Source organism: Anolis carolinensis, chromosome 3, assembly GCF_035594765.1.
Source record: "Anolis carolinensis isolate JA03-04 chromosome 3, rAnoCar3.1.pri, whole genome shotgun sequence".
NCBI lineage: Eukaryota > Metazoa > Chordata > Lepidosauria > Squamata > Dactyloidae > Anolis > Anolis carolinensis.
Genome location: NC_085843.1, coordinates 76,106,191 through 76,133,346, shown reverse-complemented (window position 1 = coordinate 76,133,346; position 27,156 = coordinate 76,106,191). Strand labels below are relative to the sequence as shown.

At 40.7% G+C, this 27,156-nt stretch overlaps 2 protein-coding genes across 12 annotated transcripts in view; one reads left to right on the top strand and one right to left on the bottom strand.

Moving 5' to 3' along the window:
- Positions 1–3,337, bottom strand: part of itsn1 (intersectin 1) — a 106,434-nt gene extending 103,097 nt beyond the window's left edge. For 2 of the 4 annotated variants that reach the window (XM_008107550.3, XM_008107551.3), the window contains exon 1: positions 3,086–3,337. The gene's annotated coding sequence lies outside the window, so the exon portion shown is untranslated. The remainder of the gene's footprint in view (positions 1–3,085) is intronic. The other 2 variants (XM_008107552.3, XM_062975071.1) reach the window with 1 other exon arrangement.
- Positions 3,338–3,554: 217 nt separating this feature from the next.
- Positions 3,555–27,156, top strand: part of cryzl1 (crystallin zeta like 1) — a 41,498-nt gene continuing 17,896 nt past the window's right edge. Inside the window, exons 1-8 of one of the 8 annotated variants that reach the window (XM_062975074.1) lie at positions 3,736–3,877; positions 5,848–5,981; positions 6,975–7,073; positions 9,482–9,552; positions 11,459–11,536; positions 14,251–14,323; positions 15,625–15,669; positions 25,176–25,244. In XM_062975074.1, coding sequence (XP_062831144.1) covers positions 9,487–9,552; positions 11,459–11,536; positions 14,251–14,323; positions 15,625–15,669; positions 25,176–25,244 — 331 coding nt within the window. In that variant the 5' untranslated portion in view covers positions 3,736–3,877; positions 5,848–5,981; positions 6,975–7,073; positions 9,482–9,486. Of the gene's footprint in view, positions 3,878–5,254; positions 5,700–5,847; positions 5,982–6,974; positions 7,074–9,481; positions 9,553–11,458; positions 11,537–14,250; positions 14,324–15,624; positions 15,670–25,175; positions 25,245–27,156 lie in introns of those variants that run through there. The other 7 variants (XM_008107555.3, XM_008107554.3, XM_008107557.3 and 4 more) reach the window with 7 other exon arrangements.

Here is a 27,156-nt window from a genome sequence, read left to right as displayed (position 1 = left end):
TGAACTTCCCTTCCTAGGGATATATTTCTCTCACTTCCTGTTGTCTCACTCTCCTGTTCTTATCTAGGAGTCATACATAAAACAGATGTTTGTAACTCGGGACTGCCTGTACATGGATACTGTCGGAAATTTGAAAATATGACTCTTTTCTTGGTTATCCTCAAAAGCAATTGAATGAACAAGGCCTTTCATTTTTAATACATGGCCAGGAAGAGTTCAGCATTTGTGATGGATGTTTATGATTAAGAAACCACATCATCCTTTTAGGTATGCTTCAGTGTAAGTCCTGAAACACCTGTTCTGAGCAGAAGTCATTTTTTAAATTTAAAAACAACAACACTCTCAATAGACTAATAAACACAGACTGTGTCCTTGATAAATAATTTCCTAGAAGGCAGAATACACCTGCCAAAATGAAGAACTAAATTTGCAGTTAGAAACATAAATGTAATCAATATGCTGTGGCCATGCAGGGCAAATGGAATGAACATGATAAAGCCCTTGCTTCTTCCAAGGCTGAATGCCAATATCTCTGAAGGATAACATTCCCTGTTCACTGTTAAGGCCAAGAAAGGGACAAGAACTAACAAGTACAGAGTCATGCAAAGGGAAGAAATCCAGACACATTTCCCCTTCCCCACCAATAGCATTACGGAACTCAATTCAAAGAGGGCAGGGAAGCATTTTCAGAATTACAGGCAGAGTATCCCTTATCTGAAATGCTACGGTAGGGATCAGAATGTTTTGAATTTTGGAATACCTCTCTTTACATATATGTTCATGATGAATGATCTTGGAAATGGAATCCAAGTCTATACAACTTAAAGCTCCCTATACATCTAAAATACACATAGTCTGAGGATAATTTTATACACACTATTTTAAAATGATGTTTGTATATTGAACCATCAAAAAGCAAAGGTGTCAGGATCTCAGCCGCCCATACGGACAATTTTGCATTTTGGAGTATTTTAAATTCTGCATAAAGGATGCTCAACTTGTACTGAGGATTCAAACAGGAACACTGACAAAGTTACTTCTGTTTCCCCGCCTCAAAATTCCCACTGTAGACATTTGACGGACATGTCTATTAAAGCAGAAACAAACAAGCAAACCCACAAAGACAGACAACATAGATGTCTATTATTTTTGAGACAAAGTAGAGCAGGGCAAATTTACTCAAGACTGGGAAACAATGAGGGTCCAGTTTGCATAATGCACATGCTATTTTGCCCTGTGTGACATCTACACTATAGCTATTGTCGAAGGCTTTCATGGCCTCAATCACTGGGTTGTTGTGAGTTTTTTGGGCTGTATGGCCATGTTCCAGAAGCATTATCTCCTGATGTTTCACCCAGATCTATGGCAGCCATCCTCAGAGATATGAGGTCTGTTGGAAGCTATGCAAGTGAGGTTTATATATCTGTGGAAGGTCCAGGGTGGGAGAAAGAACTCTTGTCTGCTGGAGGCAAGTGTGAATATTGCAATTAGCCACCTTGATTAGCACTATATGACCTTGCGGCTTCAAAGTTTGGCTGCTTTCTGTCTGGGGGGATCCCTTGTTGGGAGATGTTAGCTGATCCTGATTGTTTCTTGTCTGGAATTCCCCTGTCTTCTGAGTGTTGTTTTTTATTTACTGTCTTATTTTGGAGTTTTTTTTAAATACTGGTAGCCAAATTTTGTTCATTTTCATGGTTTCCTCCTTTCTGTCAAAATTGTTTACATGCTTGTGGATTTCAATGGCTTCTCTGTGTATTCTGACACAGTGGTTGTTAGAGTGGTCAAGCATTTCTGTGTTCTCAAATAATATGCTGTGTCCAGGTTGGTTCATCAAGTGCTCTGCTATGGCTGACTTTTCTGGTTGAGTTAGTCTGCAGTGCCTTTCATATTCCTTGATTCGTGCCTTGGCAATGCTGCGTTTGGTGGTCCCTATGTAGACTTGTCCACAGCTGCATGGTATACGCTAGACTCCTGCAGAGGTGAGAAGACCCCTCTTGACCTTTGCTGAATGTAGCATTTGTTGGATTTTCTTAATGAGTCTGAAGATCATTTGTAGGTTGTGTTTCTTCATCAGCTTCCCTATGCAGTCCATGGTTCCCTTGATGTATGGTAAGAACCCTTTTCCTCTGGATGAATTTTTGTCTTTGCTACTGTGGCTTCTTCCTGGCCTTGCAGCTCATGTTTGTGGTGGAGTATCCATTGGCCTGTAGAGCCAATTTAAATGTCAAGAGAGAATGCTTCTGAAACATGGCCATACAGTCAGGAAAACTCACAGCAACCTTTACAAGGCCTTTTGCCGTCTCTGCCCTAAAGGGCTGGTGCCTCACCAAAGTACAAATCACAGGATTCCACAGCAATGAGCCATGGCAATTCAAGGGGTGTGGAACCGTATTAATTCTACAGCACTGATCTGACCTGGGCAAATTTCAGACCTCCAGGTGTTTTGGACTTCAACCGTCACCATTCCTAACGGCCTCAGGCCCCTTCCTTTTCCCCCTCAGCTTAAGCGCTTAAGCAGCTGAGGGGGAAAAGGAATGGGCCTGAGGCTATTAGGAATGGTGGGAGTTGAAGTACAAAACACCTGGAGGGCCTAAGTTTGCCCAAGCCTGGCGTAGATGCACTCTGAGACCTCCTTTCTCATAAGTAAGCAATTAAGCCACGGTGTGACTCTTTATCGTCCTCCCCTTCGCCTCAAACCGGCCCTAGGTGAGTCATCCGCTTAATAAAAAATAACAGGATTCTGAAAGGTACCAGCGCCGCTCCACTGGCCACGGGGCCCTTCTATCTCGCAGGGCAAGTCATCGCCTGAGGCGGCGAGGAAGGGCGAAGGCGAGGCTGAGAAGAAAAGAGAATAGAGTGGGCCTGAGAGAGCAGAAAGAATTGAGAAGGGCGGGCGAAGAAGGCTGGGCGAGGGGCGCTACAGAGGAGGCGCGAAGGGGGTGGGGACCCCTCAGAGCCCGTCTCTCCTCACTGCCCCTGCGCGCTTCTCCAGGGTGACCCCGCCAATGGACAGCCTCCCCCCCCCCTTCGCGCTCTTTCCGCTAATGGACATCCCCCCTCCGCTGCAGCCGACGCTCGGATTCACCTCATATCTGTCGCCTCTCGGGTGTCGCCTTCACACCCAGAGCAAGGGCGAGGGAAGGCGCGGAGGAGGGCACGCACAGGCCACCGCCTCCACCGACGCCGCCAGGAGCACCATCCCCCCCTCCAACGGCCGCCACTGAATCACTCACGACCAGGCGCTTTCCTCTCGCCGCCGCTCTTTCACTCCCCTCTCTCTCTCTCTTTCTCTCTCTCTCTCTCACGCAGCCTCTGGGTTACTGCGCAGCGCGAGGAGAGAGTGGGCTCCAACCAACCAATCGAGGCCCTTCTCCTCACTCGAAGGCCCCACCCCTTTCCCCCCTCCTCACTTCATGACGGACGCTCCCGTCCACCAATAGTGACAAAGCGGCGGCGCCGCGCGGATAAGGAGTTGTGAGCTCGTGGCGAGGATTTTATTCATGGCTTGTGCGCGCGCGCGCCTCATTCGCTGTGTGTGAGGTAATACCGGGCGCCTGGAATCCCACGCGCGCGCGCGCGCCTTTTCCTGAAACGAAAGCCCAAGCAGCCGCACCTCTCCCATTCAATGCCTTTCACACGCACCCTTTTTTTTTCAGCCACAGGAGAAGATGCAGCGGGCGGGGGAACCAATCAGGGAAGAGTCGCCTTTGGCCGTGTGGGACGCGCCTGATTGGCGGACTCTTTCCCCGACCGCCCCGCCTCCTCGCGAGAGTGAGAGCGGCTCTCGCCAATGGCTGGTGAGGGGCGCTGGGTTTTCATGTATTGTAATTCCGAGAGGGGTTTGAGCTCCCGCGAGAGCCAGAGGGGCCTGGAAAAGGTAGTGGGCTTTGTCATGGCAACCGGCGCCTCTTCCGCCGGAGCGGGGAGAGAGGGGGGCCTTGGTGGGCGGCCGGGCAGAAGGGCTGCGGTTGCCGGGTGTGTCTGCGGGACGACTCCCTCCGGCCTCTAGCAACACTTGGCGGCTTGCCAAGCCTCGGGAGAAAGAGCCAGGAGCTGGTTCCCTCGAGCCAGAGCTGGTCTCCCTGGCTTGCCTTGTAGCCTCTTCTGTATTGGTGTGCCTTCAGCTCACATGAAGTGGTAAACCTAGCCCTTAGGGCCCTTCCACACACTCTTATAACCCATAATATCAAGGTAGATAATCCACAATATCTGCTTTTAACTTAGTTATCTGAGTCCACACTGCTATATATTCCAGTTCAAAGGAGATATTGTGGGATTTTCTACCTTGATATTCTGTGATACTGGGCTGTGTGGAAGGGCCCCCTTTTAGAGTCTTTCAATGATATGTATTCAGGGGTACATCTACTGCGAAGTTAATTCAGTTTGACACCGCTTTAACTGACAAGGTAGGAGCCCCTGGTGGCGCAGTGAGTTAAACCCGTGTGCCAGCAGGACTGCTGACAGAAAGGTTGGCGGTAAAAATCTGGTTTGAAGCGTGGTGAGCTCCCATCTGTCAGCTCCTGCTTCCCATGTGGGGACATGAGAGAAGCCTCCCATAGGATGGTAAAACATCCAGGCGTCCCCTGGGCAACTTCCTTACAGATGGCTAATTTTCTCACACCAGAAGCAACTTGCAGTTTCTCAAGTCACTCCTGACATGAAAAAAAATTGCCACGGTTCAGTGTTATGGAATCATGGGATCTGTAGTTTGGTGAGGTACCAGCCCTCTGTGGCAGAAAAGGTGAAAGACCTTGTACAACTACATGCCCCATGGTTCTGTATCCCTCTCTACAAAAAAGAGTGCTGGTGCTTCACGAAACCACAAATCCCATAATTCCATAGCACTGAACCATGGCAGTCAAAGCGGTGTCAAACTAAATTAACTTCACGGTATAGCTGCAGTTCTAATTCTCAAGGAAATATGCATTGTTTTGCTATGGAATGTCTAAAAAGCCTGTATGAGAAAAGGTATTGGTTTTTTGGTTCCTGTTAGTTTTCCAGGCTGTATGGCCATGTTCTAGAAGCATTCTCTCCTGACGTTTTCCCCACATCTATGACAAGCATCCTCACAACCTCTGAGGGTGCTTGCCATAGATGTGGGTGAAACGCCAGGAGGGAATGCTTATGGAACATGGCCATACGGCCCAGAAAACTTACAGAAATTCAGTGATTCCAGCCATGCCATTGACAACATACTGTCTTTTTATTGCAAAAATATCAAACCTTCCAAAACTAGTGTTACAGTTGCAGCGTTAATGACTGGATAAAGATGTATACAGGAAGATGTGTATTCTTGGATGTTCAACTTCCTCCTCTCCGAAGAAGAAGACAAACCAAAGGGGACTTGTAAATCTGTTTCTTAATGTCTGGATAAAGCAGCTGTATACAGGAAGATGTGGATTTTCATCAAATCACTGTTGTAGGATGCAAGTAATATAAAAAAATATAGATGACCTTCTGTCACCACAGACTCTGCATCTCTGGCTTAGAATCATAGAATAATAGAGTTGGAAGAGATCACATGGGCCATTTAGTCCACTCCCCTGCCATGCAGGAAAAGCACAATCAAAGCACCCCCAACAAATGGCCATCCAGCTTCTGTTTAAAAGCCTCCAGGGAAGGAGCTTCCATCACACTCCGAGGCAGAGAGTTCCACTGCTGAACAGCTTTACAGTCAGGAAATTCTTCCTCATGTTCAGGTGAAATCTCCTTTCCTGTAATTTGTACCCATTGCTCTGTGTCCTAGTTTCCAAGGCAGCGGAAGACAGTCTTGCTCCCTCTTCCTTATGACATTGTTTCACGTTTATATATGGCTATCAAGTCTCCTCTCAACCTTCTCTTCTGCAGGCTAAACATACAGCTCTTTAAGATGATCATGATATCCAGATTTTTGATCATTTAGTCGCCTTCCTTTGGACACCTTCCAGCTTGTCAATGACTCTTTTGAACTGTAGTGCCCACAATTGGACACAGTATTTCAGGTGAGGTCTAACAAAAGCAGAATAGAGAGGCACCATGACGTCTCTCGATCTATACACTGCTTTTTTTGATACAACCCAAAATCCCATTGGTTTTTTTTAGCTGCTGCATCACACTGCTGGTTCATGTTCAACTTGTTGTCCACAAAGATTCTAAGATCTTTTTAACATGGACTGTTGTCAAGCTAGCCCTCACCCATCCTGTATGTTTAGATATCATTTTTCTGCCTAAATATACATTTGTCCTTGTTGAAATTCATTTGGTTAGTTTTGGCCCAACTCTCTAATCTGTTAAGGTCATTTTGAATTCCGATCCTGTACTCTGGAGTATTAACTATCCCTCCTAATTTGGTGTCATCTGCAAACTTGATAAGCACACTCTCTAAACCTTAATCTAAGTCAGTGGTTCTCAACCTGTGAGTCCCCAGATGTTTTGGCCTTCAACTCCCAGAAGTCCTAACAGCTGGTAAGCTGGCTGGGATTTCTGCTAGTAATAGGCCAAAACACCTGGGGGCCCACAGGCTGAGAACTACTGATCTAACTCATTAATAAAGATTTTGACAGGGCCCAGGGCCGACGCTGCGTCACCCCACTAGTCACTTCTTTCCAGGATGAAGTGAAACCATTGATGAGCATCCTTTGGGTTTGCTTGTTTAACCAATTACAGATCCACTTAATAGTAGCATTGTCTAGCCCACATTTGATAAGTTTGTTTGCAAGAAGATTTGTTGAAGGCCTTACTGAAATCAAGATATGCTACATCCACAGCTTGCCCTGCATCTACCAGACTTGAAACTCTATAAAAAAAAGTGGTAAGATTAGTTTGGCGTGACTTTCTTTTGAAATATCCATGTAGACTTTAGTAATCACAGCATTCCTTTCTAAGTGATTGCAGACTGCCCCATTACCGTAGTGATCTGCTCCAGAATCTTTCCTGGTACTGATGTCAGGCTGACTGGGTGGTAATTGTTTGGGTTCTCTTTTTTTCCCTTCTAGAAGATAGGAACAATATTTGCCCCCCTCCAGAGTGCTGGGACTTCTCCTGTTTTCCTGTTCATCTGGTCCTGGAGACTTGAATTCATTTAGAGTAGCCAGGTATTCCTTGCCTATTTTGGGTTGCATTTCCCCTACTACCTCATTCACTCCATATTACTCAGGTTGAACACGAATTCCCTTTTGTGAGAAGACTGAGGCAAAGGAAGTGTTGAGCAACTCTGCCTTTTCCATATCCCCTGTTAGCATTTCACTGCCTTCTCCATGCAGAAGCCATAGTTCTCAACCTGCGGGTCCCCATATGTTTTGGCCTACAACTCCCAGAAATCCCAGCCAGTTTACCAGCTGTTAAGATTTCTGGGAGTTGAAGGCCAAAACATCTGGGAACTCACAGGTTGAGAACCACTGCCCTACCATTTCCTTTTTTCTTCCTTTTTCTGTGGACATAACCAAAGAACCCCTTTTTATTGTTTTTAATCTCTCATAAGCCTGAGCTCATTTTGCATCTTAGTCTTATGAACCTTTGGTTATTGTTTGAATTCCTCTTTGGTGATTTCCCCCGTTTTCCATTTCTTGTGCATGTCTCTTTTAAATCTTATCTCAGTTAAAAGTTATTTGGACATCCATTCTGGTTGTTTTACACTTCTATTTTTTTCTCCTTACGGGCACTGTTTACAACATAAATGGGTTTCATGTTTAGATTTTTGTAAAAAAAATAATCCCTGAAATCCAAAGCAATTCTGGTCCCAGGCATTCGAAATTAAGGATACTGAATCTGCATTTCAGAGAAAGGAACTGGCAAAATCATCTCTGAGTAATTCCTTGCCTAAGAAAACCTTATGAAATCTACACGGCCTCCATAAATCAATGACTGAACAAGTAATTCAAACTTTTTCCAGAACACAGTTGACAAAACACTTACTGTTTCGTCTCCTTTATTCACTCTTGAGTAGTCCAGTGCATTATTGTGTGCAAGCTTTAATTTTGGAGAGACTGCATTCTCCGTTTCAAATTACCAAGAAATCCAGTGGCTGGATTTAGGATTAAATCACTTTCTGTCAAATTTCCATGTCATCTGAAAAGAACAATGTACTTTACAGAGTTAATGAATGATTAATCCTTGTAAAGTGGTTCTACACATTCATGAGAAGGCTATTTTTAGAAGAAAAAAATATTTCCCAATAGTCATTGACACTAGAGGGATGAACAGATTTTACTGAGAAGTGCTGAGTAGGTTTTACTGGTATTACCAACTCAAGATTTATTTACTAGAAAAGGAGTTACTTGTATAATTTGTATCCCCCCCCCACACATGTACAAACACTGTTATTAAAAAAGAATGCATTACTTTCTATGAGGTGATATTAAGATATGGTTTGGTTTTTAAGTATTACTGTATAGGATTGAATATTTTATAAATGTATGTACTAGATAGTATAATATACTATATCATATATTACATATTCTACTAGGTACATAATGTTCCAGTGTTCCGCCATTTCCGACTTACAGCACCCTTAATCATGGGGTTTCCTGGCAATATTTGTTCAGAGAAAGTTTGCCTTTATCTAAAACTAAGAGTGTGTTTTACCTAATGTCACCTAGCGAATTTCCAAGGCCAAGTGTGGATTTGAACTCAATTTTCTGGGGTCCTTTCAAATAAGATTGATTTTACTTATACTCAGTACTATGCGGTTAGATCCAGTACCCTAAAGTCATCAATTCCCTTTTGATTTTAGAAGTTAAGCAAGGTCATCCCTGGAAAGTACTTAGATGGGAGACCACCAATGAATACCAGTAGGATATATTTCAAAGGAATAGACTGGCCAAATCACCTCTGAGTATTCCTTGCATAGAAAGTCCCATAACATTCGTGGGATCACCATGAGTTTACAGACAATTTGAAGGCTCATGCACACATATTATATATTGTTTATGCTATACTGTATACTGTATATGTACTACATAATGTATAGTTCATTAATACACACAGTGGATATTACAGTTTTGTATCATATACATACAGTACACTATACTGTACATAAAGAGCCAACTTAGTCATTTGAGTGTTCGACTATGATTCTGCAGGCCAGGGTTCGAACCTCTGGTCAACCATTAAAATCCCCTGGATGTTTCTGGCAAAGTCACACTCAGCTCCAGAAACCCTGTGATAGGGTCACCATAAGTTAAAAATAACTTGTAGACACACAATAACAAATTATATAGTATGTACATGGAATATATGTTGTACTATGGGCAATGCTATTTGTGGCATATAATATATCAGTTACTCAATGTTAAGTCAACTTTTATGTAAATCACAGTGTTCCAGTGGGGCTATACTGGTAGGGATTTGCAATTAGATTTAGGCCATATAGTTTAATGATGGCCCATTTAATGTTTTTACATGCATTCTCTTATTTTATTATCGCTTCTGTTTCAAGTATATATGAAAAATGTTTGGTAATTTTGTAATTAGATATCTCATTTCCCTCTCTGTGTTTTAAAAGTAACTATGAAGGGATTATATTGGAAGCAAAATTCATCTGGAGAAGAAACAAATTTTGTCTTCTTAGAAAAGGTGAGTTACTAAACCTAATGATATCTATTCAGATACAATACCTATTTATTATGTTTTACTTGCTGTTACTCCTAATTAAGTTGGCTTAGGACTGAAGGCCTATTTGGGCAAGCCTGTGGCCACATTGAGGCGTGATTTACATTTTTTTCCATCTGCCACTTCTTTGCACTTACTCATCTGGAAAACACTTTCTCTTTTGTGGAGTTCCACATATCCATTAGTGGGAATGTATCTGGATAGAAAATTCAGTAAAGTGCCAAAATGGCTAGGACTGTGAAAGCAGGAAAAGCTGCAAGCTGTTGCTTTTCACTACACATAACAAATAATTCTGCACTTAGATTTGTTCTTTGCCTAATAATACTGCAATAGGTATAAACTGTTTTTAGTTGTAGATTTGGTTTTTTTCCCCAGTTATTTCAGCTAATGTGTTGGAGATTTTCAAAAACTTTGTACAGTCATTTTTTGTTTAAGTATATTTTGTTTTGTTTTTTATCAGGCATGGGACTTGAGTCAGCTTATAAAAATTGATCCAGATACATATAAAAGTTCATATTATTCAAAACACAAAATTTAAAATATAATTATCATTAATAATTCATCTATCAATAAAACCAAAAACAATTGAAAAGTAATAAAGGTGGACAATCTAGCATTTACAATCCCAAACCAAAGGTCTGTTGAAGGAAAAAGGCCTTTATCAGTCATCACAATGACATGATGAGGAATCGAGTTACAGAGCCTGGAAACAGATGGGAAAACAAGAGCTTCTAAGTTTCCACCAGAAGTACAGGCTGTCAGAATTGGAAACATCCAACTTGCAAACCACTCATAATTATGAACGGAGATGAGGCAACAGGAAGTGAGAGAAATCTACCCTTAAGGGAAATTCACTCCTGAATAAGGCAATCTGGGAAATGGTGTCTCCACTCAAGCTTTATCACCGGTCCTTGTTTCTGCGACAAGCCATATTTTTCAAAATCCAATTATCACAAGGTTCAGAAGTATGAATTCTTCTGAACAGGGGCACAGACACCAAAACAAACACCACAAGGATGTTAACCCTTCCCTATGCTATCCATGGCAGGAGTTACACTTAAAATGTACCTGTTCCACCTTCCATATAAATGTAACTTAAGATCAAACCTACAGAACCTTTCTTGTTTGTAATTTGGGAGCACCCTATACCTGTCTGGGTGGTAGCACAGAGAGAAAGACCTTAGCTAAAGACCTCAGAACCAGGACAGGCTCATATTACAGTCTCTAAAATGTTATGAACATTTTGTTCACTATTCTCTATACATGCTCATTTTCTTGACTGTGGCCCTTGACTTTCCCCCTGTTTTATACTCTAAATCTTTGAGTTGCTCTATAAAAATGTGAGCACCCCTTAACCCACCCTACTGGATATAGATGGCCTTGATAAGCCAGAGGCTTGCCGGACTCTACCCTGCTTATTTGCGTCAGCACTTGCCTTGTACATGGTGGGTCGGGATGAAGGATTCTTATTGATAAGAACTGAACAAAGAGAAGCTACAGGGTGGGGACACGGGCCATGATGTGAAATTTCCTTATTGTCTTTTAACCAACTGAGTCTGACAATAAATTAGTGACACCTAAAAAAGGATGGCACAGCACTGTGAAACTATAGAAGCAAATGTACTTCACAGCTCAAGGTTTCTCCATTTTGATACCACCACTAGAAATCTAGTTCTGTTTTTTTATCTGCTTCCTCTGAATTTTTCAGAATAAAACTTTCTTTCTGAGAGCAAGAAATGCCTGGTTACTTTGCTGGATGCGTTTCTAAAGCTTTACCTTTTAAGAGAATGGTGTGACAGAAAGATAGCCAAGATGTTATTGTATACTGCTATACAAACTTTAATATGCATTTCATATCAATTCACCTTAGGATAACCTTCCTGTTGTGAAAGACAACTATGTGAAAGTGCGAGTTAGAGCTTGCGCTCTTAGCCGAATTGACACCAAGGTATTTATGTTTTATTTGTAGATGTGTGCTTGTTTTCCCCTGAGCCTGGGCTCAGTAAAATCAAATACAGTAGAGTCTCCCTTATCCAAGCCTCTGGATTATCCAAGCCATTTTTGTAGTCAATGTTTTCAATATATTGTGATATTTTGGTGCTAAATTCATGAATACAGTAATTACAAAATAATATTACTGCACATTGAATGACTTTTTCTGTCAAATTTGTTTTATAACATGATGTTTTGGTGCTTAATTTGTAAAATCATAACCTAATTTGATGCTTAATAGGCTTTTCCTTAATCTCTCCTTATTATCCAAGATATTCGCTTATCCAAGCTTCTGCCGGCCCATTTAGCTTGGATAAGTGAGACTCTACTGTACATACGTAATTTTAACTTGTTTTGTGGTGGCTTTGTGAAGGTGACATGACGTTTATAGGTCACACCTCAATTCTAGGCAAATTCAATCAGAATCAGGTATCACAGTTTACTGGCAGATGAGTAGGATCAGAGCTTTAAATAAGCAATTCCATGTTTTGTTATTACCCTTCGTAGTTTAAAAACTTTGGTGCGAATTTGATTCATTTGAACTGTCCTTAGTCCTCCCTCTCTACAAAAATGTGTCTTTTTCAAGTATATAGAATGCTAACATGAATAGCAGAAAAGAAATCTTGGGGTCACAATGGCTGATTTTCATGCAACAGCATGAAGCTGCTTGTTCCTGAGCAGAATGATAGCTTTAATGGATAGAGCAGCTTGCTACATGAATTGTGCTTTTTGTCTCGACATTTTCATTGCACTTCCTTAATTGTTTGCTTCTAATGTGGTAAATCTCCACACAATAGAACGAATCTTTGCAGTAAGTGGTTCTACAGGTTACAACTGCTCCAGCTACAGTGCAGATGTTGTTTCAAATGACATCCCCATGACTACTATTACATGTAAATTGACTGTAATTCAAGCATAAGTGAGTGGTATTAGTCCACACCCAAAGGGCAACATGACCTGGATTGAGCAAATTTAATGATGTTTTAATGTTTATGTTCTAATTGATTTGGATTTTAATGATTTTGTTTATTTATGTATATGTATATGCAGCATCAAATTGTTGCCTTTGTAAAGCCGTCTTGAGTCCCCTTCGGGGTGAAAAAGGTGGAGTACACATGTGGTAAAATAAAAATAAAACATATATTTACACCTTTGTAGAATGAGAGCTGCAATATGTGAAGTTAAGTAGCTGAAGCTATGGCCAGCATAAATCCGATTAAATGCCTTCCTCAGCATACACCACAAAACAACACCTCCATCCCTCCACACCTCAACCCCACAGTACAATCCCCAATGCCACATCAATGTGAAACCATGGAGTTCAATATAGTTCCAGCTCTAGAATAAAAGCTATCTCTTTGTCCTTGTTGTTGTCACCCTTTATCATCTGTCATATGGCAATAATTTTAAATATATATATGCTGGGTGAGATGGATCCCCAAGAATGCTCTGAGTTTTCTTAAGGCTGTGGACCTAAGAGGGGAGAGGGCAACCAATGATTCTCTGTCCAGTAGTGGTGACCCTTTGGAGCGCCTTCCTAACTACCACTGTGCAGTTACCAAACCATGTATAGGTTCAGTAGGTTAGGACACTCTCTATAGCACAGTGGTAGAAAGTGGGACATGGGAGAAGCCTCTCAACATGATGGTAACACATCCGGGTGTCCCCTCGGCAACATCTTTGTAGACGACCAATTCTCTCACACCAGAAGCAACTTGCAGTATGTTCTCAAGTTGCCTCTGACACGATAAAAAAGTAGTAGAAAGTCACCAGCAGTTTTTCACTCAGTTGTTGGTTCCTTAGAAGTCTCAAATAATAATACAATCTCTGCTGGGCCCTCTTCATCAACACTGCTGTATGGGTGCCCCAGGTCAGATCCTCCTTAACAGTGACACCCAAGAACTTAAAACTGGCCACCCGCTCCACTTTGTCTCAATTTATGACTAAGGGCTGGATTTCTGGTCTGTGATTTTCTTTGATATTTGTGTGTGTTTTCTTTGAGACAGATATTTCACTAGAACAGGACATAAACTATTTGTTCTGAAATTCAGTACACACTTAACTTGGGAGTAAGTTCCACTGATTTGCATGGGGACTGCTCTATAATTAGATATGCATGTGAGAAGCAGAACTAGGAAAATAAAGATTAATGCCAGTTGTTGAAATTACAGTTCTTTATATCTATTAGAACTATTAACATAAAAATTATGTACATAAATATTGTCATACATTTTCAATAAATTTGCTAAAGTTCTAAATTGAAAATACATACTTTATTGGTACATGCATATTAAAGATTGTAAATGTCAGGGGCCTCTCAAATATTTGTGAAGTGATATTAAATTAATTACTTTTTCATAGGCAGAATACTGTTTAGTTCACAGACAGCTCATGGTCATTGTGAAGTAATAGACTTCCTTAGTACCTCCAAATCTTAGTTATCACTTACTGAGAGGAACTCTTCAGGTTCAATGTAATTTTCTTCCTAGATGGAAGGTGTGCTTAAGACTGCAGCCTTAGCTATATTTTCCACCCTTTTCAGCCTGTTACTCTGAATAATCAAAGACTGAAGTAAAATTTTGGCAGGAGGCTAAAATACCATGTAATGTTTTTTTTAAATGTCAGTTAGTAACACTTTACAATATATTATTTAACCATTAATTTATTTAGCTTTTGTCAGATATCAAGCTGGAAAAGGAATTTCTGCCTGTTGGGAGGGAAGTTGCTGGTGTTGTGTTGGAAAGTGAGTATATAATTAGCATTTTGCTGGAACATCTGATTGGCATGTAACTATTTCTTTGGCAGGGAAAATGTAAATACTGCTTGAACTGTACAATATTGAACCCTTTGTCTTTTTATTTAAAAGCCAGTTTTCAGTGTACCTTTAATATAACTGGGAAATAAAAGGCAAAATGGATTTATGCAGACTAAAACCAACACGATCTTTAATGATTAGGTTTATGAGTGCCAAGAAGCAGGCATTGCCCTATCTAATGCTATCATTGAGTGAATTCCTTTATTTTCTACCATGTAAATAAATGGCTGCTAAATGAATTGTTGCTAATGAAAAAATGAACTACTTGCATGAGTGCAGTTATAAAGTGTGTAAACAAACATAATCTCCACCATATAAGTAAAACCAGGAGTAAAATGCACTATATGACCCATTTAGCTTAGATTTGCAAACACAATTGTGTAAAGTTGGCTCTTAGAATTCTTTTAAAAGCAAATGTTGAACTAGTCTGATAGTCCAAGAGTTGGCGTTTCCTAGCTGTCTAGTCCCAATTTCTTATCTATAGAAATGAATGCCCGGTTTAGACACAACAAGAAACCATGTTGAATGGACATACCTTCTGGCTCATATGCGTACTTTATCTTGTCCTCTGATTTTTCATACAGCAGAAAAGAAATGGGAGGTCTCTGATTTTGAATTTTCAAGTAACCACATTTCTGTGTGGGTATGTTTCAAACTCTGGGACCTGTGCTTTATTTAAATTGTGACTTTATAAGAACAAGCCGGGTTCTGGAACCAAAATGACTAATAGCTCAACATAACTTGTAACATGAGATCAGAGGAAGTTCTTCTTACTTCATTATGGCAAACACCCTGCAGATTTTACTTTTTGCATCTGCTTGTGGTTTAGATTATATCTGCGTGAATTTGTTTTACTCTAATCACCTTTTTTGCAGGACTGCTGACTCCTGCTTGTGAAATATAAATTGTTTTGTAAGTTTGAGTAGCTTTTGCATGTCAGAAAATCATTTTCTTCACAATGCTGTGTATATTTTTACATATATTTTCCTGTGAAGGAATACAAACATTCATATTACAGCCTGTCACAGTCTGCTGGGTGACAGACACTAAGCTCTATCTTATAGAATCTTTTTCTTCCCCATTCGCGAACCTTAAAACTGATTTTGATCACTAATATTTTACATGAAATCAGAAGTCACACTTAAAAGTTTGTAAATTCTTGTTAGCAAATACTATTTTCTTTAAATGTACAGTAATTTTTTCTCTTTCTTATACTTTCTTTTTTCAAGTTGGAAATAAAGTGTCCTCTTTCCAGCCCAATGATGAGGTAGTTGGTAAGTTGTTCTTTTGTCTAATTAGCTGAAGCTTTTAAACTATATGACTTACATCAGATCGTGAGTGTCTGTTTTTGGAAACCCTTTGTTTGACAAATTGGCTTGCATTTAAGATTGGCTATTTCATCTTGAATGATCCTATCCCTGTTCCCCTGTTGAGAATGTTTATAAAACTTGAAAAAGCTGTGAATGATTAAAATTGAAGGGAAACATTAGGATATACCTTTATGAAGTTTACAAATCTTGTTGTTTGTCAAAGCAGCTTAGAAAACTATTTTCTCATCATCTGTGTGCCCTGGTTCAAACACATGATAATCCAAGGCGAGCCTCTGTTATTAAAAAAAAGTGTTTGTACACACTTCCCAGTTGCTCTTTGTGACCAGGTATGACCTGAGACAGAATACATCGTTTCAACTCATATATGTTCTGTGTACACATGCCTACAAAGGCTCTTGTGACTTTGCCCAGTTGTGCCTCTTAGGCAAATTAGATTAAAAAACCCACATTCAAAGAGAACTCTGTGAAAGGTATATTTTATTGAACATGCACAGAAATAAATATATATGGAATAGATCCATCAGATAATAGTATAGTAGAGCTTCATAAATTCATGGAGAAAGGCAGCTAAGAAATATTGCTATTGTGATTGTTGCTGGCAAGCACTACATGCAAATTGTATAAAAAATACACACCTAATAAAACACAATTCCTCTAGGATAGGGACATACTAACTCTTAATGAGCAAACACGCAAGACTGCAAGGATTTTGAATTAAGCAATGTGACATGCAGATTTAGGAACTCAGGTTTATCTCTGCTCTGAGGAGCCACAGTCACATGTGGTTTTGTCTTGACTGAAAAGAGACACAAATAAGAGTTCCTGGTTAGCACCACTTAATAAATCACAGATGGAAACCACTACAGATGTGGGGGTTTTTTAGATGTTCCTATCTGCTGCTGCAACAGCTAACTATGTGTAGTACAGCTCTGTACAGAAGTATGAATTTTTATTTACAGATGATATGTTAAATTGTGTGTATTTGTTTTGCAAGTGTAAGTATTATAGTTATTGCATGAAGGGGGTAGCCATCTCAGCGTTCTGAAGCTGGTTGCCATGGAGATGTAGGCGGAGCCAACTGCCGTTTAGCAGAAGAGAGAGCAGAATTTGAAAAGAAACTGAGTCTGTGGTCAGAGAACCACAGGGAAGGCTGGTTTTACAGTCTGTGATCTGAGAGTCACAGGGAAGAGACTGGTTCCAGGTTAGGGAAACCAGGGAAGCTCAGATCTCTAGTTGTGTCATATTAAGCAAGTCAAGTGACTTGTTTGGGTTTATTGGTAGAATCTGAGTGGCAAAAGGAAGCAATTCCAGTTAGATCCGAAGTGTTCAGTTAATAGCATCAGTTGAAAGAATAGGAAAAGGTTTAAACTGCTCAAGGAAAGGAGGAAGTCTTTTGAGAGTGGATTCATCATATGTTATTGTTGCAACTGTTGAAGAAAGTGTACCTCTAAGTGAGAAGTAACCTTGAAATCACTAAGCTCTGCGCCTGAATAAACTTGTTGTTGTTCTTTCAACATCCAAGCCTCTGTCGCATATATTCTAAACCAAGTTACGCTACTATCTAAAGTGAAGAAGAAGAAAGAAAAAAAAGGTAAAAGGTCTCCTTCCTGCGTCTTTGGTGGTTGCATCTTTACAAATTGGTGGCAGTCGTTATAAATTCTTCGCAAGTTCATTCAAATTTCTAAAGAACTCTGGCTTTTTGTAACTGCCCTGGTTCATGCTGTGAAGGTAAACCTTACCGATGATGACTTGCCCGTATTTAGTGAGAGTCAAGTTTGCACATAGCTTGGGCCTCCATATCTAAAGTATGCTAGCTTGTGTTGAAATTAAACTTCTTAAGTACACACAATGGCTTCAGATATTTACCAGTAAGTTCTAAATTTTAACTTGTTTATCAAGAGCTGTTCTATAAAGGCTTTAATCTTGGATGATCTAATGCACTCATTTCACTATTCTCATGATTTAGGATAGATAAAAAGTGATTTAATTTTGTTTTTAATCACAAACCCTATGATGCAATGATTTGATTTATTTATGATCAAGAATGCACATTCAGGGTTTCTTAATAGCTTATTTATGTGGTCATCATGAATATACAATCTGATGTAATGCAAACATAACATGAGTATTTTGCTCAATTAGACCAAGATTCACCTAGTCCAACGTTTTTTCTAAGAGTTCTAGCAGCACCAGTCACTAGATGGTTATTCAGAAATTAACCAGCAGTTGAAGCATATACAAAATTGGGACATGATTGGGCAGACAGTGGGTTTAGCACTTGATTAGATACTAGCTTTCCTGGCCCTTTATCTTTAGAAATGTTTCAAAAGCTAGCTGATAGAATTAAATTATTTAAAAGAGTAAGAGCCCATGAGAGTTGACCAGAAAACATTAAACATTTCTTTTAAAAAATCAATCTGCTGTAATAGAGAACAGGTCAAGAGAAAATGTTTTTCTAAACTTGCCCTTCAAAATGTTATACAGTGGGCCTGCCATTCCTGCAGGGGCGTGGTTCTGGGAGTCCACAAAAATCCAAAAGAAATGGAGATCACATCCAATCAAAATGTACTAAGATTTATAAGGGGCTTAATAATCAATGTTGGAAAGGTTATCTAATGAGGGCTCATTCTTCCTCATGTGGTGGACTTGCAGTAGAGCCAAAACATACTGTGACATGATGCAAAGGCTAATATGAGATATATTAAAAATCAATACAATTTAAGCTGGAATTTTTTTTGCTGCATTAGCCAAAGAAAGATTTAACGGCATTAATTTAAAAAGAATCTACTGCATGATATTGGCAGCAAGATTACTATGAACCTGGAACTGGAATAATATAACTTTGCTAACAAAAGAATAATGGATTATTACCGTCTCGGAAACTGCAGAAATTGATAAGTTATCCACACATATTAGGGAGAAGTCCCTAAATAAATTCTTAAATGATAAGTAATTGTTTATATTCTTTATTTAAAAAGACGGAAAGACTGACTTTTCAATTTGCCATTTAAAGGTTCTTCTTTATGTAAGTGTCTTTAGTCTGAAAAAAAATGGTTGAACATTTATGGTTGGTCTTTGCCTTGGATTTTGAAGGATGGGATGTTTTCTTGTTTCTTTGGGGTTTTTTGTTTGTTTGTTTATGTGCTTGCACTGTGTCTTGTATATAGTTATACTAGTTGTGCCTGGCCACACGTTGCTGTGGCGTCGTCCTAAGTGGGTTTTTGTTTTTTGGAGGCAAGTGTGAATGTTGTAAGGAGCCCCGGTGGCGAAGTGTGTTAAAGCACTGAGCTGGAGACCGAAAGGTCCCAGGTTCAAACCCCGGGAGCAGTGGGAGCGGCCACTGTTAGCTCCAGCTCCTGCCAACCTAGCAGTTCAAAAACACGCAAATGTGAGTAGATCAATACGTACCGCTGCGACGGGAAGGTAACGGCGCTCCATGCAGTCATGCCGGCCACATGACTTTGGAGGTGTCTACGGACAATGCCGGCTCTTCAGCTTAGAAATGGCACCAACCCCCAGAGTCAGACATGACTGGACTTAATGTCAGGGGAAACCTTTACCTTATGAATGTTGCAATTAGTCACCTTGATTAGCATTGAATGGGCTTGGAGCTTCAAAGCATAGTTGTTTCCTCCCAGGGGAAATTCTTTGTTGCATGGTGTTAGCTGACTTTGGTTGTTTCCTGTCTGGAATATGTCTAACTGTGCTCGGCCATGCATTGGTGTGGCGTAGTCTGTTGTTATGGAAAATATTGTAATGGGAAGTAGCCTGTGTTAGAAGCTGCAAGGCTGTTCAGTACTATTCAAGGTGGGCAACGGAGGCTCCCTGTAGGTAGGAAGGAGCCATGCAAGTGTGGTTTATGTATATGTGGAATAATGTCCAGAGTGGGAGAAAGAACTCTTGTCTGAATGAGGCAAGTGTGAATGTTGAAATTGGCCAGCTTGATTAGCATTGAATAGCCTAGTAGTTTTAAAGCCTTGCTGTTTCCTCCCGGGGGGGGGGGGGGGTATCCTTTGTTGGAAGGTGTTAGCTGGCTCTGGTTGTCTCCTGTCTGGTATTCCCCTGTTTTCAGAGAGTTGTTCTTTATTTACTGTCGTGGTTGTAGAATTTTGTAAAGCTAGGAGCCTGGTTTTGTTCATTTTCATGGTTCACAGCAATCCAATAATAATAGTAATAATATTAACAGTAGTAGTAGTAGTAGTAGTAGTAGTAATGACTCTCTGGTGGGAGGTGTCCGGAAAAAGAGGGCAACTAAAAGGATGAATAATCCCTCTGAGGAGCATCTTAAACTGTTGGGTCTGTTTACCTGCTGAAGAGAAGGTTGAAAGGAGATGTGAGAGCCGTGTATAAATACAATCCGCTGCTCTCCAGGGTGAGGAGAACTCTTTGAGCCTGCATGGCTCCAGGTTGGGTTTGTTTTGTTTGTGGAGCTGTTTGGCTCCATTTCCCCCCCCCCTCCCCGCCCACCCGATCCCTTCTCAAATTTGGGAGAAAGCTGGTTGGGTTCCATTCTCCCCTCTTCCTCCCATCTGCTGCCTCCCTGGGTGGGGAGAGGTCCTTTGAGACGTCGTGTGTGCTGCATCTCAGAGTCATTTGGGGCTCCATTCTCCTCTTTCACCGGCCGTTTGCTGCCTTCCCATGCTGCGGAGGCCTTCCGAGGCCTCTTGCTCTCTTCCTCTCACCGCAGAGCTCTCCTTGATATTGAGCTCTTTTAGTTAGGGATTTCCTTCTTGAAGGGAATCCCCCGCTCCTCTCTTGGGTGTGAGTCCGAGGATCCTGGCAAGAGGGGGAGCTGCTATAGATCAATCAAGGTTTAGCCAAAGAATTTCTCACCCTCAGGATGTTGAAGAAAGAATACTGAGTTGTTTTATTCAGTTTCAGCTGAAAAGGATGACATCTGCAATCGCTCGTCAAGAAGTCATAACATACATTTACAGATCAACAACTTTTATAACAAAAAATATGGGAGGGCCAGATTGAATTTCGCGCTACCCCTTTCCCCGCCCTCCTATGCGCTGATTGGTCCTTAAGATGGCGGCAGGAACCCTCGGCCAATCAGAGGGCTCCCTAGGCCTCGGGGTCCCCCACCAATCAGGGATGAGGAGGCGGGCTTATCTAGAAACAATGGACTTGCTGGGGATTAACGAGGAATTATGATTGAGTCACTGAGTAAATGTCCAGAAGGGGTTTCTAGACTGCTTGTTGGGGTTTAAATATACATTTTTGTCTGGCAGGCTCTGCCAGACCGTGGTGAGTCAGATGGGCTGCATTTGTTTTTGAAAGGTGTCCTGTCCATGTTGACAGCCGAGGTGATCGTGGATTGTCCCTGTTAAGTGGTCCCGGAATCCGGACGGCTGATTTCCCAAAAGATGGCCCTGCTCCGATATCTTAATGGGAAAAAACCTAATCTATTGTCCATGCAAGGGGAATCTGACAGTTTCCTGGTGTGAGGAATTATCTCCCTCTGGGGTGTGTTGCAATTTGTTCATTTAATTCCTAGGTCAGGTCTCGGTCATTCTTTAATATAAGACATTTTTCACAAGGATAAAGAAAAGGAGCAGGAAGGGTACATAATTAATACATAAGAACAATATTTTCCCTTTGTTTCCCAAGCCTTTTATGGTGTGGAATTCATAAAATATTATAAAAGTCCACAGGAGTCTAATCTGTGGCTCTCTGGGCGAAGCACCCCCTTCAGGTCAAAAGGTCAGCGGGAGGGGGCACTCTGGGGATGAGGGTAGTTCATGGATGGGGGCAGGGGCTCTAGGTGGCCCCCGCATGCAATCCGAACTTCGGCAAGCCTGCCCTTGCAGAGAAAACCGCGCCACGATGCAAGGGAACTCTGTTTTGACAGTTTTTTGACAGATGACAATCAGCTGATCCGCCTCTGAAAACCTTATCAATTTGCTTAAGTCTCTTTTTATTATTTTATAGAAGCCTTTCGCTTCTTGCTCTGATGTAACCCAGATTCTTTCGCCTTTATAAGTTGCCATAAGTCCTTCATATTTATCCCATTTATATCTTATTTGCAGTTTTTTCAACTCGTCTGTTAAAAAGAAATATTTTCTCTGTCTGTTAAGTGTCACTTTAGGGAATTCTTTCAAAATAAACACTTTCCTTTCTTTATAGGTGATTGGGTTCGATGCGTTTTTCCTCAGGACCTGGTCCCTAGTACTTTTCTTCAGGAAATGTACGATTACATCTTTGATTGCTTTGTTCTTCCTAGTATAGTTATTTTGTATGCGGTACACCCTGTCCACATGCCTCTTGCTCCGTACATTGTAGTATCTTTGCTGTTAATTGGGTTATCACCCAGCCTATATTTTCATCTGTTTCCTCCTGTACATTCCTGAATTTCAATTGGAATTCCAGTGTTTGTTGTTCCATTCTTTCTTGAATTCTTTCCAGTTTTTTGTTCTTCTCTTCCAGGCTGTCAATTCTTTTTTGTAATTTAGAATTTGTTTTCTCCAGCTTCCTATTGTCTAATTTTAGTTCATTGATATTATTCGTGTTTTTAGTTGTTTCTTTTTTTATCGCGCCTAGTTCTTCTTTCAGCTCTTTCTTTAGGTCTGACATTTCATCCTTTAGTATTTTGTGTTGGGTATCTTGTTTGTTCGCTATAGAATGCATTTCCTTTTGAATTAGGTCCTGTTTCTCCGAGATTTTCTGGATCTCTCGTAGAATATCTTTCATACAATTATCATCTGGAAGAGAAGATCTTCTGGCACCAAATTTAAAGTCTTTTATTTCCTTTGTGTCTCTGTCTGTCTTCCACTTAGTAGAGGTCATCTCGATGTCTCCTGGTCGTCTCTCCCGGCTCCGCCTTTCTTGACTAGCCGTACCTTTTCCTTGGCGTCTCCGGTTCTTGAATTTCCGTAAAAAGCAAAAAAAAAAAAGGGGGAGAGGAGAGGGGGGGAGAGCGCCTACACACGGATAGCGCTGTGCAGTGCCTTAGTTAAACGTTAAATGTGTGAGTCTCTTTTGAGAACTCTGTATCAGAGACTGAAATAAATTAAAATTTTTAGTTAAATTTCGTTGATAAGATTTAATTGGTAGGAAAGAGAAAAGAGGGGGGGGGACAAAAAAAACCCCACAACTTGACGTCGCCTAGTAACAGTCCAGAATTAATTCGTTCTTGTATATACTCTTAAGCATCCAATAGGTCCCAGGCTCCTTCCCACTTCTGGCCGCTTTATAATTGAATCCCTTTAACGTTCTTAGGGTCTTCGTGCCTTTCAACTCATATATTTATAAATCGCTCTCCTTTCTCCTTTCTTCGCTTGAGCCTCCAGGGGGCAGGCAATCTCTTTCTTTTACTCCTCTATTCCGCGCCAACTTGCTGCTTATCCTTGGCTTCCCACTGCTATTCCGTCTCTGAAAAGCTTCCCCCTGTTACATCCGGGGATTTGAGCCTTCATGTAACAGCTTAACTTCTCCCTCCCTTGGCTTCCGCTTCTCGCTCAGGTCTCGGCCCCTCCTCCTTATGCGCGTTTCTTTCCTTTGTTTTGGGAGAAGCTCAGGATAGTCAAAACATTATGGCGGCCAAGGTCAGTAACGTTTTACCCTTCCTTTCTTTAGTCTCCGTCTTTTCTCGCTAGGTTTCCCGTCCCTCGCCGCTTATTTAATCCATGTCTTTTCCCTCGCGTTTTCCTTAGAATAGAAAGCTCTTTTTCTCTTTCCCTCTGCGACGCCAGTCAAAGACTGTGTTTGCTGTTGTTGATATTGTTTTAGATCCCGCTGCTAACCCTTAGGATTTAAATTTAGATTTCCACTCACATTCCGTTCCTTATGACGAACTGGCTTTCTATCCTTTCTTCTAGGGATGTTAGATGGATTGTTCCCTCTTTTCTTCTTCTTGTCACTTTGGCGTAGATTAGGTCGACAGCTCGTGTGGACATTTATGTCCACTTCCCGTTACCGATCCTCCAGCCCAGTTCCACCTCGGACCCTCTCCCCCCCACCCTTGAGGGGAGAAGGGCGTTGGGGTCTCTAGGTTACTGTGGCTGTAGCATCTCCCCCCACTCAAACCACGGGGCGAGAGGGAGCTCGTTGCTCTACCAGATCGGCAAACGGTTGACCGGTGAGAGCCCTCACTTGGACCAGCCTGTCGCCATTACCCGCCAACCCGGAAGTTCTAAAACCTTATCAATTTGCGAGCGGGTGGTCTCCTTTTGATGGTGATGCGTTTTTAGAAAGGAATATGAAAGATGAACATGCTAGGGTTCCAAACAAAGGAGATATGGCCAGAAATAGAAGCTGGGGGTAGCCTGTTGTTCCGTGACTCGCCCAGCGAGGGAGGAAAGGGAGGGAGGGCTGAGCCGCAAGAGGGAATTCATGCTCTCATGCAACAGGGGATACAAAATAGCTCTTATTTGAGATGGTTACAAAGTCCAGGGCTTAGAAAGGCACAGAGAGGAAGCAAAAGATACATTTTTAAGCGGTTGCTGGGCATGTTTGCACAGTCAAATTGGCCTCAGCGTGACTCTTCCTGATCTGCGGAACTCATCGCTGCAGGTCAAATTAGGCTAAATGCAGATGATCGCCTGGGTCCGACCACATCCTGAGGGGGAAAGGGGATGGGGAAAGGGAAGGAAGTCTCGCCATTGGCCGTTGAAGCCCCACCTACCTGGCTGATGTCACCAAGTTTCCCGGGGGGGCTCTGCGCATGCATGGTTAGTAATTTTTGGTTTTGGAAGGTTTTCTGTAATTTGGACATATTTTTATAGGGTTTTTGATCAAAAGACATAGATTGGATGACTATGTCTTTTGTGGCTGAATTTGGTTTGATTTGGTGCAGGGGTTTTGTTGTTTACTCTATGGGAATTACGTGCATTACATTTTTATATAGATAGATTTATATATAATGAGAATTGAACATCCATAAATTTGGTATTCAGGGAATCTTGAAGCTAAACCTCAGTGGATACCCACAAAATCTAAATTCTAAAACACTTCTGGACCCAAACATTTTTGTAAGGTATTTTTGCATAAAACAGGCAGAAATGAGGCATAAGTTCCTGGGCTCAGAAACACACCAGGAGTGGCTAATGGAGCTACTACTGCAGCACCCAATTAACTGCTATTCCTCCCACTGCTGCTCCAAATTGAATAGGGTGTGACAGTTTTGGTGTGAAATCTCTGAAAGCCTTGGGTCTAGTCCTGGTGAGCCCTCATTCAAATTAAAGCAGCTTCAACAGAAGTGGCAATAAATACAAAAGCGGTTTTCACAAGCTCACAATTGACAGGTTCACCAAATATTCCTGTTGCACAGGGATCTTTTGTAGGACATGCCAATGTTCCAAATGTTTGCTTCTCTCACCTTCATTATGTAGAATGTCAAGATGTTAACAGCGATGTGCCAACTTATAGTTAAGCTTAGAAATCCATTATTTGTTTCACACGTAGTGACATGCTTGGATTGAATTCCATGTTTTGTTTTGGTATTGTAGGAATTTTGCCACTGGATTCTGAAGAGTCTGGTTTGTGTGAAGTTATTCTCATCCATGAACATTATCTAGGTATGTATGTTATATTAATGGACATCAGTGTGTAGGCATCAACACTTAAAAAAATAACCACTTATAGAACCTTTTGTTGACTTTTTAAGATAATGAACAATGTTCATGTGTATTTCAGAGTTTTCTGTCTTACACTCATGTCTTGAATTCTGTGTAATCTGACGTTTCCTTAATGATAGCAGAACATATTATTCAGTCAGTAAATATTCAGGCGGAAACCACAAGAGCTGACTCATCCATTTTTCTTAAACTCCTCTCTTGTTACATTACTCAGTCTTCCTGCTGTTTGACCCTGAAACTCCAAAACAAGCATTTCTGAAAGGGACACTGCCCTTTGTTTGAGCTTTCTTTTTTTCTTCATTTTAATTCGCTGTATGTTTTTGTCCTGTGGAATAGTTAAGAGCATGCATTTACAAACGAAAAGAAGAAAAACAGCATGTGAATCCAGAAGATCACAAATAGGAAAAAAACAGAACATTTGGGTTAGATTCAAAATTAGCAAAATGTTGCCAAAGCACTAGTGAAAGTTTTATTTAAAGAGAATATTAAGCTTTGACACAGTGAGCAAAATGCTTATGTTTAATAACAGAAGGTCATCCTCGGGAAGTACATTTATGTGTAGTGCTAAATACCCAGCAAAAAGACAGGAGAGTGATTAACATTAAGATAAGCAACTATGTTACTTTGGCTCCAGTCCAGAGATTTGTACAATTATCTCCTTAAATCTGAGGGAGCTTACATTTCCCAGTAATAGGCCATCTGTGATGAGTTGCAAATAGTTTTTGTAGAGTTGGAGGAAGAGCACGGTTCACAATATAATGTGTAGGTGATTACTGTTAGGAAAATAATGTTGAAAGTTTTATTTCACTCATACAAGTCCTTTGGTGTATCAGAGGATTTCACAGAGTGACATTTCCTTTTTTCTATTTTGTAATACAGGGTGTTTGAAAAAGAACTCCCTATTCACCATTTAAATTAAATGGTGAATAGGGAGTTCTTTTTCAAACACCCTGTATAAAAGACTGCTACCACTTTTCTAAAATTGTGTGAATGATAAACTTACATTATGCTTTCGTTGTATTGTTACCAAATTAAATTAACTAGTAGATCATAAATAATTAATTATGTAAGTTTCAATGAACTGATTGGTTGCATTTGTGTATGGGTGAATGAACTGATTGGTTGCATTTGTGTATGGGTAAAAATAACACTTCTGAATCAAGCAGCCATGTGAACATTTTGTTTTTAATAATAATAATCTATCTATATCCTTCCCTCGCTCCACAAGGACTCGGGGCAGCTCACAATAGAATCAAGACACAATACATACATAAGCAAAAACTAAAAATACAAGATATAATATCTAACCAATAATCATAAACATAAGTTTAAAAAATGATATCACCATAAATAAATACATAGGCTAACATTTACTGGGTTTAAAACATAAAATATTGTTAGAAGTTATATATGTAGGTCTTCCAACAGGCATCATCTTAGAAAGAGGCGGTCCTTAGACAAGAGAGAAGATAATGCTTGTTATCTCCAATTAATTGCTTGATTTGTTAAGATGTTTATATCTTGATTTCTACTAGGTCATTGTAAATTCAGAAATCATGCTATAAATCCCATTAACATTTAGTTCAGAAGCACTTTTAAATTGTAAAGCTTACATATTCGTTGGCAACCTAATTTCCCATGTCTTTGTGACATTTGAAATAATGCTATAAAACAGCTGTTATATAAACATTTATAACAGCTGAAGAAATAAATTGAAATCCACAAAAGCTCATTCTAAGGGACTGCTGCATTCCTCATCCCCCTTTCTTTTTTAATTTTAAAGTTAGAACTTACACATTTAAAATTTTAAAAATAAGGACTATAGAATATAGTGTGCTCTATTTTATCTTTT